General features: G+C 42.7%; 2 protein-coding genes and 1 non-coding gene across 3 annotated transcripts; 1 reads left to right on the top strand and 2 right to left on the bottom strand.

Moving 5' to 3' along the window:
• Positions 1-3,732: 3,732 nt before the first annotated feature.
• Positions 3,733-6,134, bottom strand: LOC147623454 (ubiquitin-NEDD8-like protein RUB2). The gene is made up of 3 exons (XM_086821613.1): positions 5,950-6,134; positions 5,423-5,682; positions 3,733-4,195 (listed from the first exon to the last, which is right to left on the bottom strand). The coding sequence occupies exons 1-3, from the start codon at positions 6,040-6,042 to the stop codon at positions 4,078-4,080; spliced, it is 471 nt and encodes a 156-aa protein (XP_086677739.1). The 5' UTR covers positions 6,043-6,134; the 3' UTR covers positions 3,733-4,077.
• LOC147623455 (small nucleolar RNA snoR111) lies at positions 4,520-4,634 on the bottom strand. Its single transcript, XR_015269427.1, has one exon. It is a non-coding gene; the product is annotated as a small nucleolar RNA snoR111 (small nucleolar RNA).
• Positions 6,135-14,191: 8,057 nt separating the features above from the next.
• LOC147623453 (uncharacterized) lies at positions 14,192-17,857 on the top strand (the record flags this gene model as incomplete). The annotated part of the gene is made up of 1 exon (XM_086821776.1): positions 14,192-17,857. A coding segment is annotated over one exon (3,666 nt), but the record flags the coding sequence as incomplete, so codon positions are not given.
• Between the last annotated feature and the right edge of the window lie 1,131 nt (positions 17,858-18,988).

Raw genomic sequence — 18,988 nt, 5'->3', positions numbered from 1 at the left:
GCCCAAAAATGAGCCCAAATTTTCCCTAATGTGGCACTCAATAGAGCCGCTTGTTTATTGGGATCAAAGGCTTGGTAGGTTTGAGGAAGTGTGGTTTGATACAATACATTTGATTGTATTATCGTTTCTACAACAATTGGTCCGGATTGAGTTTGTATCAAAGGTCTTTAGTGCTTCTAGAGAGCAATTCTGAAAGTGTTTTCATTCATTTTTTTTTGGATGGGCTCACGTCTATAGGCTCACGTGTCCATGTTCACACCTCTAGAGTGAGCCTATAGAGCCACATGTACAAGCTCACATATGTAGGATCATGTTAGCAGGCTCACTTGTCCAGGTTCATGTATGCAGGTCCATGCCTAGAGAGCGGCCTTTGGTTCATCTGGATCCATTCATCAAAATATCCCTCACTGTTTGGGATAATTCTTACTCCCTAGATCCCGAAACGCTTCGAACCATTTGAGGATGTCTCATTCATGGGCAAGTCAAAACCCCCCTTGTAAACATCTTTAAGGTCACCTACCCATTGGTAGAATGTCATGCCGTGTTCCATCTACCTGAAGTAGGTACATTGCATCCATATGCTCACAAAGATCCTATGTCATGCCATTACCAAAGAGCTTCCACCTTGTGTGCCTCACGCAGGCTTATGGCATGGCATCTCACCGAGCCCCACCTCTCTCAAAGAAACACAAATGGGAAACATCTTGCAACCCTTCTACCTCTTCCCCAAGGCTAGCCATGGAGGAGCCACGGAGGAACCTTTAACCACCCACACGTGGTTGGCTCAATCCCAACTGGAACCCCAACCTCCCGCAACCACCATCCCCATTCTCTAGTCCACTTAAGAGGAAGCTCCTCTCGGCTCTGGACGAGTGATATATATGAGCCTCAAGGATGACTTCTTCACACACCTAACCGTGGGAGAGGCATGTGGAGCCCAAACCAAAGAAGCCCGTCAAGGGAGTCACCAAATGACCCATGAGTAGGCTCTGACCACTCTCTCTAAATTTGTCACTAACTCCTACTTCATCCCATGAGTATCCCACCACCCTTCCTAAATCCGTCACCAACTCCCACTTCATCCCAACCTCTACCACATCCGCTTTGGTTGGCCTTTTGTTCTTGGGACCATCCCATTTTGGGATGCCATAGATTGGTCTCTCACGAACCATCGCATTCCATCAAAAATTGACACTCACTGGTGGGTCGAGCCTATTGGCCATGTGCCGAAACTTCCAAGCACCACATTCCACAACAAGAGTTGAAGAGCTAGGGTGCGTATATTTGGGAAGAGCACCGAAAGCTTAGCAATTCCCAACAATTACTTCAAAGCCGCCCATGAGAAGAAAGCCAAGCTCAAGAAAAGAACATGCAATATCTATTGGGGGCTTTAAAATGAGCTCGTTGGCAGCCGAAGCCACCCAAGAGGAGCTAGAGCCCACACTCATAAGCAGGACGTGGTTGCCCTCCGACATCAATACCAAGTCCTAGAGAACACCAAGACCAAGCACATGAAGCCCAAAGAGACCTATTCCTAGTTGAGCTCAAGCAAGCTGAAGCCAAAGAAGCCCAAGGGGTTCGTGTGCGGCTAATCAATTTGCAAAGGAGTGTAGCGTGTTGCCCTCATCGCAATCGATAAGACAACCAAAGCCCTCACTGAATTCCATGAGGGGTACAATCATGCAATAAGCAAAGCGATCTGTGCCAAAGAAGCCCAAGCGGTTTGTGTGGCTAATCAATTTGCCTCACCATCTTGAGTTGATTTGTTAATTATCATGAGCTCTTGCAATCCTCTTCCATAAAACTTGAAATCCAATCCTTACAGAAAGTCATGTGGGAAGATGTACCATATTTAAGGAACCACTCAGCATCTTGAGTTGAATTGTTTATTACCATGAGCAATATTATATCTTTGTGCTCTCTTCAACATTACCCTCCTTGGTTGGGCAAGATTCTTTCTCTTCCCGCGCGACAATCTCTATCAACATGCCCTTCTTTTGCACAACAATGAAAGGACCTCACAATGGTAAAAAGGACCTTTGCTTTGAAATTATTGTTATTTTGATGACTATGATGGTGTGGATTTTTTGATTTCTAATCATATGGACATCTTAAACCAAAGGCTTAAAAAATAAAAGGCAAATTTAAACCTTACAGTAGTGATTTTCAACATTAGGATTAAAGCTTAAATTGTAACCTCTTTCTTCTTTGTTTTGCATAGGATGGCGCATATCTGCCTGGCGACGATGATGGTTTGCTGGGCAATTAAACACTTTAAGAGAAGACCAGCCATGCTGTGCGACTATGCTATGAGCAAACAGTTGCTGTTTCTTTGCAATCACCGACTGCAGCAGGTGTCTTTGCTTTAAGGGGCTAGAAGAGTACATACTTGACAACATGCTATGTTGATTCTTTTATAAAAAATGTTTTTTTGAATTGAATCAGAGAATTGGATGAAGGCACAAAGGAACTTCATCAAGGTATTAATCTTAGCTTAATCACAATAACCACACAAATTTTAAACAATTAGGCAACTTAGGAGTAGGAGATTAGAGAGTGCATCAATTTTAGATCATCAAAGAAAAAACAGAGCAATTAAGGATGATTAACTGATTAGTAAAAACATAGTGTAAACTTCCTCTATTTTTAAAGTACGTGCTCCCTCTATGCCTAGCAATGCGCACGCGGATCAACATCTAACCACATACCTTGACCAAGAGGGAGATGAATTCAAATCCAAGAATTTAATCACTCGAAATGAAATTAATTCCATTGGTACTATGTCAATACCACCAAAATTGACCACTCAAGCAATGACAAGTGTTTGCATACACGGGGGGAAGTTTGACATTGGTTGGCCAAGATGCAGGAGCTATGCAAGTGTGGCCTAAACAACCAAAACCGGTGTAGTGGTCATTCACATTATCCAATGGTTACAAAACATTGTCCAATTGGAGGCCTGGGGTAATTATTTGACGATAGTTGAAATGATTCTGTCTGTCAAGCAGACATTCCATGCCACTCCACCACTAGAGATTGTTTGTTTGCTCGAGGATGGCTTGGTTTTATACGAGGACTCTCCTGTGAAATTGAGATCCTATGTTTATTCCTGGCTCTTTTAGTGGTACTACATAAATGTCATATCTAACCGTGCATAATGTCGGGGACTACACGTTGCCAGCAATAAAACTAGTGCCTTCCATACTGTGATACATGAATTTTCTTGAAAAAAAAAATACTTCTATTTTAAATCATCTCACCTTTGAAGCTCCTTGTGAAATTGATTTTAAAAATGATCATGAGGTGCCTTCTTAAATAACTAAAGTACTTTTTGGCTTTTCAATTCACTTGAGCCCTTCACAAGAGACTGGTTTTGGTTAACATACATCTAAAGTTGACATAGAGAACATGCAGGCCACCCTGGCTGGAGGTGCAGCCCAGACTCCAGCACCACCAGACAATATCCGCAGCAACATGGCCGCAATCTGGTGGATGCCTATGTTAGGCGACCTAACAGTTGCATTTTGAGTTCCTTAAAAAGTATGCCTATATGTGCTAATTCTGAAATCTACAAATGTTAAGATACATTTCACCAAAGTGCACAATGCGTGCGCACGCACGACATCCCCGCCCCCCCCCCCCCCCCAAAAAAAAAAGAAAAAAAAGAGAGGAGCCAGAGAATCAGAATTTTGTCCAACTAACAAGTAGACTACTGCTGTCAAAGGATGCGTGTCACACAATACAATGATGATATATCTCTAGGCAAGCATGGGATGCACAGACCAGCATTCAGACTCTCTTTCTGCAGCTCCGTAAAGTCTTGAACGCTCTTGAATAAGGCTCAAGTCAGACAAACAAATGTTGCACAGACAAGAAGAAACCTAAGCAGCACTTCAATAAGATTGGCTACACAAAAAAAGCAAAGAAACAGATAGTGAAAAGTTCCAACATAGGGCCTGTTCCTACCAATAAATAATGTGGTAGTTGGAGTCATACAAATGTTGTTTAGTGTACAGAGCCCAAAAGCACTTTGCCATACCCCAGTAAGGGGGCCACCAAATAATATCAAAACCAGGCTTACACACTGTCTCCTCCACCTCGCAATGCAAGAACAAGGTGAAGTACTGAACCACCCTCGATGTTATAATCTTTTGCAGTCTTTTCGTCGTTCATCTGCTTGCCAGCAAAGATAAGTCTGCACATAAAGGAAAGCATGAGTTATGTACTCAGAAAACAACTCCTTAGTAGTGACTTTGGTAAGCATGCTGACATGACCAAGCTAAGCAGATAACATGGATTCCATTTCCGCAAGCAACAATCGAATCACTCATGAAAGTGAGCACTCGAAACGATATCTTGACAAAACTTTTCCTCTGCCCTTACCAGGAGCATGCAATGACATTCCCCTATATTATGCAGGCACAGAGAAACTTCCTCTAAGCATGAGGAATACCACATGTGACTGATTCCATCACCTCAATGTTTCACAAGTAGAGGCATATCACAACCCCTATTCTCAATGTCCGCAAGCAACAATCGAATTCCCCATAAAACTAGAGGACTCGAAACGATATCTTGACAAATAAATATACTCTATCTTTAAGCAAGATTCAAAAAAGTTGGATCCCCTTTTGTGAGATAAGCACAGAGAATCACGTACATACACATACATGATACAACTACCAATACTGGAAGAAGCTTAAGTGCATGAGAGCAGTGTGTAAGTATGCACATGTATATGCTGTGAGCTTTATTTGTTATGCATACATGCACGTTAATATAGATGCACATGTTTAAACATGTGTACAAGCATAAAGGTGTGCATGCATACTTATTCACGTGTTTTTAAAAGTGTACAAACCTATGTCTGTATCATATGAAAACATGATTCATACCCATATGTGCCATGTGGCCTGTTTATGGATGTGCTATTCATACCTAGTTATAGGAAACAGAGATGGAGATGGAGATGGAAACAGAAAATTTGGGGGGCCACATCAGCACGGGGGATGCAAAATGAAAGAAGAAGAGGGAGATGCAAGAAAATTGGATGAGTATATTACATGAAAGTAGGTAATAGGGGGTCAATGTGAAGAAAGAACCAAAGAGTAGCTAATATCAACTTGAAACTGGGGTTTTGCAAGGGAAACGACAAAGTGTTGTTGGCGAGACGGCATGCAAAAATAGGGTTTCGGAAATGGCAGTGGTTGAAATGCATTTCGGATCTTTGGACCCCTGAAATGGCCTAAAACCCCAAAGTTTTGGGTGTTTCCCTCATATGTCTGTATTGTGTACATGAATCATGTGATGTGCATACGTACGTCTGTGCATGCGCAGTGTGTGTGTGTGAGAGAGTAGGGAGGGGAGAGAGAGTGTGTATTCATCATCATGTTGCCATGCGAACACACTAGTAGTGACTGACCTTTGCTGCACGGGAGGTATCCCTTCCTTTTCTTCCACACGCTCTTTAATTCGCTCAATTGAATCCGTGGGTTCGATATCAATCTCAATTTCTTTTCCCGTTAGAGTTTTGACTTTGATCATGGTGCCACCCCGCAATCTAAGCACAAGATGCAGCGTGGACTCTTTCTGAATATTGTAATCTGCGAGTGTGCGGCCATCTTCAAGCTGCTTTCCAGCAAAAATCAACCGCTGCTGATCTGGAGGAATGCCCTCTTTATCCTTTATACAAAAAGTAATTAATCCTTCAGCTTGATCTGAAGCCATGGATGGGCATCTATATAACTAACGTTCAACCCTAATCTCAGGCAAGTCACGTAACGGAGACCCTTGAACCCTAGCTTAACACCCTTAAACTCTAGCTTAACACTAACAGCCCCTAATTAACAGGACCCTGAACAGGAAAACACGATCTGATCCCGCCAAAACCCTAACGAGACCCTCATCAGAAGCAACAGAGATAAAACAGGCAAGCCACACTAAGCGTACCTGAATCTTGGTCTTGACGTTGTCGATGGTGTCGCTGCTCTCGACCTCAAGCGTGATAGTCTTGCCGGTGAGAGTTTTCACAAAAATCTGCATCTTTGCAGTCAGAAACCCTAACCCTAGAAAGCCAGTGCGGTATGACAATATTGTATGCACAAGCGAAGCAATGGTCAATTTGAATGAAGAGACTCGATTGAATAAAATAATTATGATACTCCCTAAACCTTAGACATGATGTGAATAATAATAATTTTTTATTGGCCCGTGGTTATCCCATCATTTTGCAAACTCTTTTTTTTTTCTGAACAGTAAATATATATAATCTATCTATATATATATCTATATCTATACAAGATTAACCACAACCCCACCTCCCTCCAGGTGGGCAAAGGAGGTGGGACTAATTCAAAATCTATACAAGATTAACCACAACCCCACCTCCCTCCAAGTGGGCAAAGGAGGTGGGGATAATTCAAAATAACCACTCCTCCTGCAAGCGTGAAGAGGAGCCAAATCTCACATCCTCCAATGCAATTTTGAATTTGAATCTAAGAAGATCTCATCTCACATCTTTCAATGAAATCTTTGTATATATGCTTACATACCTATAGATACACACACGTATATATATTATGTATGTATGTGTATCTATAGGTATGTAAGCATGTATATAAAAATAGATTTATATGTCTGTTGACGCACACACATGTATGTTCATGCACACACAGGCACAAGCACATGATACGTGCACACACGCATACAAACACATACACACTCGCACGCATGGACACACGTGTAACATAGAGAAAGAGAGAGGCAGATAATTTCTATGTAGGAGATAGTTTGTGTGGGAGGAGAGAGTGTGCGTTTAGATTAGTGTATGTGTGTGTGTGTGTGTGTGTGTGTGAGAGAGAGAGAGAGAGAGAGAGATAGAGAATAAAAAGTAGCTTTTAATAAAATATAAATTAAATAGAAAACATATATGTATTGTGTATGTGTGTATACATATGTGTGTGTGTGTGTGTTTTTATTTACATTTATATATACATACATACATATGTGTGTATGTATGTATATGTATATATATATATGTGTGTGTGTGTGTGTGTTTAGATTTGTGTATGATATATCTATCTATATATTTAAAAGTGACCACAACTAATCACCCATCTTCGCACATTAAAATTTAATCAAAATTAATTAAATTATGTCAATGTTTGTATTTATATTTTTAAATACATGTATATATGTATAAGTATATGTGTCTATGTATCTAAAACATAATATTGTATATACTATATATTTACATATGTGTATGTGTGCGAGAGAGAGAGAGAGAGAGAGAGAGAGAGAGAGAGCGCTTCTATGTGTGGGAGAGTGTAAGAAGAGAGAGTAAGAAGAGAGAGGGAGAGAGAGAGAGAGAGAGAGAGAGAGAGCACGTGTGTATATGTGTGTGCATGTGAGAGAGAGAGAGAGAGTTTCAACATTTGAGAGTGTGTGTACGTGACAGAGAGAGGGAGAGGGTCATGTGCACGTGTGTGTGTGTGTGTGTGTGAGAGAGAGAGAGAGAGAGAGATGGTTGTAGAGAGGGAATAGTTCTTTTCTGGAACCTTGGTCGGCCGCAGCAATGCGTGGGTGCAATACTAGTATATATTAACAAAGGCAGCCCTTTACAAAAAGTTCTCCTACAATTCTTCTCTTAGATACATTAGATTCTATAGCCAGAGGGGATACATCTAGCTTCTCCTATAAAGGCATAGGGGCTTCAAGCTCACTTTTGTCTTTGGTATAATTCGATCAAAGGTTCTGGCTTTGTTTTGATAGCCAAACACTACCTACATAGTTAACTAATGTTAGATTCCATCACTTTGCTTTAACCCCCCTTGAAAGCACTTCATTTTTATGATCTCTGAGAGTGATTTTCTAGATTCATTATATGTGGTTGTTGCACTTATTGATGTTTTTTTATCCCCTTGTCACTTCACGGGATCTTGGCATAGCCATTGTTAACTCCACTAATCACGTGGTAAGCCTACCTAAGGAGAAACATGTGAGAAGCAATTGCCACTTCTTTACCATATGTTTCTATTTGATAGATCCATAGCATATTAATTCTTGAATAAATCGTAGATTAATCCTTGAATAAATAGCACGTTAATTGTTTTTATGAAACTATACTCTCCTAAAAATCTAAGGAAGATATTTATGATTGTCTATAGGAATGTAAATTTTGATTAGTAGATTTAATTTCTATCTTAATCCCTACATCCTCACTTTGATACTATAAAAATTACAAGTTGGGATTGTTGATTACCCTTGTTTTTGTACGTCAGCTATCTTTGTGGCGTCATCTGCAACAAGACCTCGAATCAATGTTGCATTATATTCACACTTTTGCTAGACGAGTCCTTCTCATGTGCTGTTCAACTTTAGTGTTTCAAACTAAGTAATACTATTGTCATACTATTGTCCTTCAAACAAGTTGCTTTGAAATCTTTGATGGCCGTTCATTACATCCTCACTTTAATACTATAAAAATTACAAGTTGGAATTGTTGATTTTCTAAAACACCCTTGCATGTAGCATTATATGGTAGTGATGTGTGTGAACACACTTAGGACCGCCGGGGCACTTTTTCCCTCACTAGGAGGTTTTTTCCCCCGTGCGTATGTACACCCTTTTATCTACTCATTTTGGGGTGTGTACTTATCTTTTGTATGTGGCACACATTTGTTCATTCTAATCTAGTGAGTTTGTGTTCTCTATCTTTTGTGTTGCAACCCTAACCCTAATTCCAACAATTGGTATGAGAGCTAGCTTCCTTGACACTTAATCTAGTAGTCTGCCTCTCTCTCACGACCCTGTTTTTTCTGTCTCCGATTGAGATATCCTCTTAGGAGAAGAAGGTATATACTAGTGTGTGTTGTATACAAAATTTTCGGGGTCCGCGGTGCAATTCGGGTGCGTTTTGAGCACCGCAAGGTTTCTGCATACATTTCTGGAGAGGCGTTATTTTGGATTGGTTCTGCTCAATTTTGGGTGTTTGGGTTGTGTAGCGGCGGCAAAGATTTGGTGTGCAACAGCATCTATAGTGTCTTCAACAATATCGACCATCATACTTTTGCCAGTAACACTCTATTCTTTACTCTCTATTATTTTTCATACACTTTGCAGGTGATTCAGTTAGTTGGCAGCCATCGAGGGTTGCATTCAGTGAATATTGAGTACTTACAGTGTGTTGAAAGATTTTGTATTTGGTAGAAAGTCATGGCTGGCAGTAGTGATGTATTCAACATGTTGTCTGCTGCTATTGAGGACAAACTTGACTAACTACCCATTTTGGTCCTATATGATGAGGCATGTATTAGTTGATAAAGGCCTTTGGAATGTGGTTAGGGGTAGTGAAACTCGTCTTGTTTCACAAGTACCAGTGCAACCAGGTGCTGCAGGTACATCTGAAGTAGAATCTGATACAAATGTGGCTCCTCCACATGCACTACCAGTACCTCCCACTGCTGCTCAAACAAGATGGAATGGAAAAGAGGCACAGGCACATGCATTGCTTGCCCTTTCTATGAAGCGAAGCATTATTCCTCATATTCGGTAATGTAAGTCTTCAAAACAGGCATGGGATGCACTTGCTGCATTATACTAGGTGCGCAATGAAGCATGTGTTGTATATCTGCGTAAAAAATTGGAGTCTAAGCACATGAATGAGTGAGACTCAATGGATAGCTTCTTGACCAAGATCAAAGATTTTAAGGAGCAGCTTGCTAGTGTGGATGAGATATATCCTGATAGTACATTGGTGCCCACAATTCTCAATGCATTGCCAAATTCTTATCAGAGTTTTGCCTCTACCCTTAGACTCATGATGAAGGGAAATCCATATGCCCTTACATTTGATGACTTGGTTTCAGTGCTCTTGCAAGAAGAGTAGTCTAGGCAAAACAAATCTAATATGTGAGTTGGTGACCAAGCTTTTGTTGCCAATCAGAAAGGCAAAGGTAAAGCTTCTTTGCATGGTGGCAATAAGCCAAAATCAGAATCCTCAGGTAAGGATGTAGAGAAAGAAGGTGATAAGCTTAAAAAGAAGGGCAAGTGTCACTATTGTTGCAAGAAACCAGGGCTACAAACATGAGTGCAAGAAAAGGCTAGAGAAGGAGAAAAAGAAAGAATCGGGCATGGCTATGGTGGCTGATGCATCTGCACCAAGTCCAGAGAGGAAGGAAACTGCAAGTTTTACTCAAGATGATTGGGCATGGACTATACATTACAGTTATGACCCTTCTGTTTATGATGTATGCATGTCAGTGGTAGAATTGGATGCTTGGTGCTTTGACAGTGGTGCTAGTAAGCACATTACTTTATAAAAAAATTTGTTCTCATATCTGGAATTTGTCCCAAGTGCAGGAAGCGTCACATGTGCAAATGGTTCCTCATATCTTGTCAAAGGAGTTAGTAGAGTTGTGCTCACTGTGCTGCAAATGGGGACACATTTACTCTTTTTCTAAAGTTTTATATGTGCTAGGCATTAAGAAGAACTTGCTGTCAGTTTTAGCCTTACCCTGGTCAGGCTTAAAGGTGAAATTTGTGGATGACAGAGGTACATTTTAGGATAGCAATGATGGTTATTCTATCATTGCCTCAGGTACCTTGTTTCATGGCCTATACAAGATGGATGTATTTGAGAAGTTGCACCGTGATGCTTGCTTAGTCTCTATGACTAGTGCTATGAGTGATAAATAATTATGGCATGCACGATTTGGCCATCTGAATTAGGACAGTTTGTTACACTTTCAAAGGCATGATATGGAGTCTGAGTTGCCAACTCTTGAGATCCATACTAAACATGTATGTGAGGGGTGTATTCTTGGTAAAATGCATCGGGCATCATTTCCAAAGGATGAATCTGTGAGAGCTGTTAAGAAATTACAGCTTATACATAGTGATGTATGTGGTCCTATGAGGACACCATCTATTGGGGGATATCTCTACTTCATCACTTTTGTTGATGATTACTCCAGATATAGCTGGGTGTATCCATTAAAGCAGAAGTTAAAGATTTTTATATGCTTTAGGCACTTCGTATCCATAGTGGCTGAAAATGCATGTGAATGTAAAGTTGGCACCCTTCATTTAGATCGAGGGAGGGAGTATAAGTCCAAGGAATTTCATGCATATATGACTGAAAAAGGCATAAGACATCAATGTACAGTGCCATCCACACCTCAGCAAAATGGTATAGCTGAGAGGAAGAAGAATAGGTCTCTCATGGAGATGGCACGATGTATGGTGAAAGCCCAAGATTTATCTCATGGTTTTTGGTTAGAGGCAACTATGTGCGTAAACTATGTGTTGAACAAATGCCCTACCAAGGCCTTGTAGTCTAAAACTCCTTATGAAGCTTGGCATGGCAGGAAGCCTTCTGTGGCTCATTTTTGTGTTTTTGGTTGTCTTGCTTATGCTCTTGTGCCTGAGCAACAATGCAGTAAGCTTGATGATAAGGCAGTTAAATGCATATTTGTGGGATACAGTTCAGAAAGCAAGGGATATAGACTCTACCATCCAGCCTCAAAGCGGATTTTGGTAAGTAGAGATGTTGTTTTTGTCGAAAACTCAGTTCAGTCCATGCTTTCATGTAAAAAATAGCAGAATGTATGCTCACATGACATGTTTGGTTCGCTCCTACCTTTGTTTGATGGGAGGCAGCCATATGTAGAGCAATTGAATGCTCAACCAAGTGCTTTCATGTTTTTGTCGAAAACTCAATTTAGCCCATGCTTTCATGCAAAAAATAGCAGAATGCATGCTCACATGACATGTTTGGTTCGCTCCTACCTTTGTTTGATGGAGGGCAACCATATGTAGAGCAATTGAATGGTCAACCAAGTGCTGAAATTCAGCCTTTGCAGGTAACTGCATTCTTGAATGGTTGTCTACATGAGGAAGTGTATGTATCGCAACCTCCTGGTTTTGTTGTGAAAGGAGAAGAGTCTAAAGTATGCAGATTGAAAAAGGCTCTTTATGGCCATAAGCAGGCTCCTAGAGCATGGTATGAGAAGATTCATCAATCCAACAGAGAGTACTCTCTATGTGAAGAGGAGTAAGGACACATTTTTTATCATCGTTTTATATGTTAATGACATGCTGCTCTCACGAGACTCGATATAGATCACATTTCAGCCTTTAAGACTGATTTGCAGTCATCGTTTGAGATGTCAGATTTGGGGCCGTTGCATTACTATTTGGGGATTTAGTTTATGCAGTGCAATGATAGCATTGCTATGCTACAGTCTAAATATATACAGAAGCTATTGAAGAGGTTTAATCTTGAAGACTGTAAACCTGTGGCTATACCTATGGAGACAGGTACTCGACTTAGTCTTCAAGATGCAGGAGACTCTTTTGATACTAGTTTGTTAGCAGGTTGTTGGATCCCTTATTTATGTATGCAACACGAGGCCAGATATATAGTATGCGATCTCACAGTTGAGTAGATTTATGCATAGCCCAGGTACGAAGCATTGGCAAGCTGTTAAGCAAGTTTTTCACTATTTACAGGGCACTCAGTATTTTGGATTGTTTTATCCAAAAGGGGGTGAGTCACAGCTCCATGATTTTAGTGATTCAGATTGGGTTGGATGTTATGACACACGAGTGTCCACTAGTGGGTTTTACTTTTGCCTTGGTGATTCATGTATATCATGGCTCAGCAAGAAGCAGCCTACAGTGGCCACTTCCAGTTGTGAAGCTGAGTATAGGGCAGCTTTACAGCTATAGTTGAGTGTGTGTGGCTCAGACGTCTTATGGCTGATTTGGGTGTTGGACAGTCATCTAGCACTACGATTTTCACTGATAGCCAGAGCGCATTAGCAGTTGCGAGGAACCTAGTGTTTCATGCTTACACTAAGCACATTAAGGTGCATTACCACTATGTCAAGAAAAGACACTCTGTAGTAGCAGAGATCAGCTTGGTCTATATGCCTACACATGACAACATGGTAGATTTATTCACGAAGGCTCTTCCTCGTGAAAAGTTCGAAGATTTTCGTAAAGCTTTGGGCTTAATGCATTTTCAGGATTGATCGACCATACTCTGTACATGTTCACATCATCACTCTAGGGGGGATTTGTAGCATTATATGGTAGTGATGTGAACACACTTAGGACCGCCGGGGTACTTTTTCCCTCACTAGGAGGTTTTTTTCCTGTGTGTATGTACACCCTCTTATCTACTCATTTTGGGGTGTGTACTTATCTTTTGTATTCGGCACACATTTTTTCATTCTAATCTAGTGAGTTTGTGTGCTCTCAAGCTTCTCTATCTTGTGTGTGTGCATTGTTGCAACCTTAACCCTAATTCCAACATTGTACATCAGCTATCTTTGTGGCTACATTTGCAACAAGACCTCGAACCAATGTTGCACTACATTCATACCCTTACAAGACGAGTCCTTCTTCTCATGCTATTCCAAACAACTTTAGGATTTCAAACTAAGTAATAATATTATCTATTATTGTTCTCCAAACAGGTTGCTTTGAAGTCTTTGATGGCCATTCATTGCATACTCACTTTAATACTATAAAAGTTACTTTTAAGTTGCTCGTGTGCCAGTCTTAGTATTTAGTTTGGTTTCATGGCTTATTTGAGGTTTGGTCAAGCATTATATTTGTAGAAGTGAGGCATAGGCCATGTGTGTATTAGCTCATATTTATTTTCAAAAGCTTAACCAAGTGTGCCTAGCATGAAGGTTAAATTTGTAAAAGAAAAGACCAAATTTTGGATGTTCAAACTATTATTGGCTCTCCAAGGGTCGAATTTGGAAATAGATGTTAACCCTATTTAACAAAGTGCTCTCCACCACACTAGGCAATAAGTGTCATGGAAAATATAAACATTATAATCTTTATGAGAAAAGATAGCCACCTCTATGTTACATAGTCATTTATTTTAGTTTTGGGTGCCTAAGTGTGAATTTGGGCCAGTTGTATACAAGTCAATTTTCTCATAATACAAAGACACAATCCTCCTTTGTGCTAATTGAGCTGTGAATAAGGGCCAAATGTATATATAAGTCATTTTTCTCATAATGCAAAGACACAATCCCCTTTATGCTAATTGAGCTCTTATGTACTCCTTGCTCCTTGCTCTTTTGTGTGTGTGTGTGTGTGTGTGTGAGAGAGAGAGAGAGAGAGAGAGAGAGAGAAAGAGAGAGAGAGAGAGAAAGAGAGAGAGAGGCGGCCTCATGCAGTTCGCCGAGGGTCTCGCATTCCGGACAGGCTACTCTCTGGTAGCGATCTTTCTGCTTCGGTTGCTCAGATCTGGGGAGCCGATCCCACTTCGCAGTCCTCTGCAGTGCAGTTCCTACATGCTGAGTTCCTTGCCACCTGTATCAGAGAGTCTAGTTTTTCTTGCCGGGCGGCCGCCTCCGCTTGTCGTCGTGAGGTGGCCCAGCGTGAGCGATCTCTGCTTGCACCATTAGCATCGGTGCAGCGTCTCTTGCAGTCCCATCCAGGAGATGCACATTATGCTGGTATACATGCACAGTTGCTTGATGAGATCCGGTCAGTTCAAGAGAGGAGGTCTGAGTTTTCTGGTCACGCAACTGCGGCTCGTTGGGTAGCGCTCGGTGACCGAATGAACAAAGACTTCTTTGCATCACATAGAGAGCGACCTTGTGGGACTGCTCTTCGTGCAGTCTTGGATGACCATGGGCATTTACAGACTCACCCAGATAGAGTCCTGGAGATTGCTACAGTCTATTATGCTGATCTATTCAGTGCTGATCCGTTGACAGATGACATTCAGGCGGCCAGAGCTACTGTATGGTCCCACACGCGACGTTCAGTCACTGCGGACATGTCTCGTTCCCTTTGCTCTTTGTTCACAGTCCAGGAGTTACGCGAGGCGGTAGAGGCTCTTGACCCTGCTTCTTGTCCGGGGGATGATGGCCTCTCTAGACAGTTCTTCATTACTCATTGGGATGCAGTTTCAGGGCCCTTGCTGAGAGGGCTTCAGGAGATTTATGATTCTGGGACCATGCCTCAGTCTCTTTGCTCTGGGCTCATATCTCTTATACCTAAGGGGGGGGATGGCACGCTCCTGCGACAGTGGCGCCCCATTACTCTCCTTCCTACGGTATATAAGATATTAGCTTCCATGCTGGCAGTGCGAGTGAGGCCCTTTCTTCCAGACATCATTCATGGATCACAGACTGCTTTTATCCAGGATAGATGTATCCTGGATAATATCTTTTGCTACCATCAGGCGGTAGAGTGGGCTCAGTCTACTGGCACTCCCCTAGCATTGCTTTTTCTTGACTTTGAGAAAGCATTCGATAGGGTGGATTGGTCCTTCCTAGAGGGTACTCTTGCTCGCATGGGGTTTCCGCAGCAGTGGATCACCGGAGTATCTGCACTTTACAGATCAGCAGCCAGTGCAGTGACTATTGGGGGTTTTGTTGGCAGATCTTTTGACATCTCTCGCTCTGTGAGACAGGGATGCCCCCTTGCAGTCTTTCTGTACTTATTTGTGGGAGAGGCTCTTTCTGACTTTCTTCATGCCCGGCAGAGAGATATACAGGGAGTCACCTTGCCACTTACAGGCGAGCGTGACCTGATTGATCAGGAGTATGCTGATGATACTTTGCTCATGGTCCGTTATGCCATTGCTGTCCTTGATGTGACGCGTTCAGTTCTTGATGTTTATTGCTTGGCCAGTGGTGCTCGCATTAACTGGCACAAGTCATATGGTATGCTGGTTGGCTCTGAGGATGTCCCGTCTTGGGGTGTGGCAGAGGGGTTTACATGGTTGCAGCGGGGTCAGTCCTGTCGCTATCTGGGTTTTCAGGTGGGACTGGATATCTCTCCCCAGCAGCAGTTTGCGCCGGTTTTGCAGTCGCTTCGCAGAAAGCTCTGCCACTGGTCTTCCCAGCACTTGTCTCTTGCAGGGCGGGTCCTTGTGGCCAATCAGGTACTGTTGGCATCTGTTTGGTACATTGCTTCCTGCTGGATGCTTCATACGGGAGTGATGCGGCAGGTTCGCCGCCTGATTCGCAACTTCCTGTGGAGTGGCCGTGATGGCACTGTTGACACTAGAGCTAGAGTCCGTTGGGAGACGATTATCCGGCCCATTGCAGAGGGGGGCCTTGGCATTATTGATCCAGAGATGCAGTGTCGTGCTTTGCTTACCAAGTTCATTGTCCGCGCCTTGTTTCCGGGCAATGAAACTTGGAAGCTTCTTTTCAGATCGGTTTTGCACACAGTGACCCCGCAGTTGGGAACCCGCGATGGTCATTCTTGGGCTGCGTGTATACGCTATATTTTTTCAGATTCTCCTCTGCGTACAGCCCATCTGTCACCCTTCATGCGCTCCATTTTACAGATATGGATCTCCATGAGACAGGGCATGCATAGACGTTCTCCTGCCTCTCTGCCAGAGATTGAGCGTCAGCCCTTGATCTGGAATCCCCATGTGTTGGATACTGAGGGTCGCCAGCTTGGCCAGAGGACCCACATTGACTGGGCGGCTTGGGATAGCGGCCCGGCTGCTTCGATGCATGCTTGGTCACAGACGCGGCAGCTGCCGGCAGATTTTATTGGGGAGGAGTTCTCCATAGGCAGGGGTATTCTGCCTCGGATTGCAGAGATTGATGCAGCTATTCCAGAGCTTTGGGATCGTGCCATTCGGGGTTTACATGAGATGCCTGAGCACTCAGGATGGTTATGCATGTTTGGCACTGCAGGTACACCCTTTCTTGTTTGGAGCTCTCATTGTTATTGGCCTATGGTTTTTATCCCTATGGGCATGCCAGATGCTTTTGGCCATGTCAGATTACAGTTTCATGGTTTGGGTTGTCTAGAGGAGCTGCGTCAGGCTGACTGGACTCCCATCCGTGTTGTTGGCTCTTTCAGGAAAAGACGGGAGGTGGACCCGTCTTTTCACATTGGTATGGCTGCCCGTTGGCGATTATGGATCTGGGAGGGACGGCCTCTTTCGCAGCTGACTTGGGACCCTGGGGAATGGGAGTGGCCTGCTGTGGAGACCGGCGCTAGGCATACTTCCTTTTTCGGGTATACTGTTCGGATTGGGAGGCACTGCTTGCTTCGACGACAGTTACATAGACCTACGCGTTCGGGCACTTGGCTACATGCAGGTCTCTCTCATGCCTTCCTGGCACAGTACTGGGTATCTATTTGGAGGCTGAGGATTGCTCGGCGGATCACTCTCTTTTTTTGGTTGACTGCTCATGCTGGTCTTGCTGTCGGCACTTGGGGTGCCTTGATGGGCCATGATCCCATTTGTATATGCTGTGATCACCAGGTTCAGGAGTCTCAGACCCACTGCCTCTGGTCGTGTCCTATGGCTTCCTCTGTTTGGCGAGCAGTGGCTCTTCTCCTCAGCAGAGCTGGTCAGCATGCAGGTTTCCTCAGTTGGGGGTCTGTGTTATGGCTCCTTCCTTGGCCGGGACCTCATGTGTTCTTTGAGGGTGAGGGCACTGATGCTGTGCTTATGCTTACGGCGACGGGGTATCGGAGGGGGTACCTCAGTATGATTCCTCCTGACGCCTTGCACATGGAGCATTGGCAGAGGGATGATGTTTTTATGGTGATTGCCGCGATTGCGATGTGGAACATTTGGAGAGCTCGTTGTCTCCATGTCCTTAGTCACACGCGGCAATCGACACGTGATACTCTAGTCCTGATTTGGCTCGATCTTATCCGTGCACTGCGTTCCACGTATGATGATTCCTGTCGGCCTTCACAGACAGCTCAGGACAGACTCCAGGCCTTCATTCGTCGTTGGGGGCGCACGGGTCTCTTCTTCAGGATTGTTGGAGGACATGCTAGATGGGAGTACTCTCCCCCACAGTGGTTCATATTGCACACATCACATCATCCACCGTGATGTAGCACCGACTGCTCACAGGCTTCACGCCTCCCACTGCACAGTTTGTATGCCCCCTCAGTAGGCCACCTCTGGCACTTTGGGGTTTTTTCATACCCAGTATTATAGCTCTGTGTTTCCTCAAAAAAAAAGAGAGAGAGAGAGAGAGAGAGAGAGAGAGAGAGAGAGAGAGTTAAGAGGATTAGCTTATTGTTCTTAGTATATGCACTTCCCTATGCTTTGTGAGCTTTGTGAGAAAGGGTGTAGAGAGTCAGAGAGGTGTGTCTTGCAAGGTCATGCAACAGCTTCTTGGTGACAGCAAGAGGTGAGGCTCGAAAGAGTAGAGCTAACAAATCACTAGTGGAGCTTAGAGGCTATAGAGATCCTGAGCTCAAAATCAAAATAAGTATCCCCATGATGGTTCCTTCTTTAAGTGAATGGTTGTGAGTTCTTTAGGGGGTAGAAAAACAGGCCATAACATTTTTGGCACTGCTGTCAAGGAAGCAATCTTGCTTCTTCCTCTTCTTTGAGCACTCAGTATCTTCCTTACGTCTTTACATTCATTGTTATCTATTTTTGGTAAAGCTTATTTTTTGAAGAAAAAAGTGGATAAGGTTTCTGTTATCAAAAGAAAAAGATTGTAGATGTATTGTTTTTGGTGGTTTGATTGAGTTGTGAGTACTTGTGTATCTTGGAGGAAAGTAAGCCAATCATTTTTTTTAAATTTTTGTTGATGTTAGCATCATTGGTTCTCTATGTGAGAAACTAGGGTGCTAGCTCTTTTTGGTTTTATAGAAAAACCATAAAAATATTATAGTTTGAATCTTGTTGTGATCAACGTTGTCTTAGCCTAGTTAACAAGGATCAAATTGCACATTTTGAGTAGGAACAACCAAGATTTGGAATCCCAAAATCAAGTTAAATATCCAAATACTAGTTTTTCACAGAACTCAAGATAAATCATGTTGTTGAAAACTTCCTAGAATCAGCTCATAATTATAGGGGTCACCTTACTAAATTTAGAAAAGCTTATAGTTATGAGAATCTTATTGTTGGCTCACACAGAATGTGGAGCTAGACTCCCACACACATAATGCTCAAAGATAAGAATAGAAAAGTGTACAGTGTGAGAGAGATTGGTTAGCTCAAAAA

This window comes from Cibotium barometz, chromosome 27 (assembly GCF_041138505.1).
Source record: "Cibotium barometz isolate CiBa-2024 chromosome 27, ASM4113850v1, whole genome shotgun sequence".
Classification (NCBI taxonomy): Eukaryota; Viridiplantae; Streptophyta; class Polypodiopsida; order Cyatheales; family Cibotiaceae; genus Cibotium; species Cibotium barometz.
Note: the sequence above shows the minus strand (reverse complement) of the source record. Positions and strands in the feature narration are given on the sequence as shown.

Excerpts from the sequence above, each read along its gene's own strand:
- LOC147623454 (XM_086821613.1), bottom strand. The coding sequence starts at position 6,042 with ATGCAGATTTTTGTGAAAACTCTCACCGGCAAGACTATCACGCTTGAG. Across the intron at positions 5,683-5,949 it reads ACGTCAAGACCAAGATTCAG|GATAAAGAGGGCATTCCTCC; the intron begins GTACGCTTAGTG and ends TTTTGTATAAAG. Across the intron at positions 4,196-5,422 it reads ATACCTCCCGTGCAGCAAAG|ACTTATCTTTGCTGGCAAGC; the intron begins GTCAGTCACTAC and ends CTTTATGTGCAG.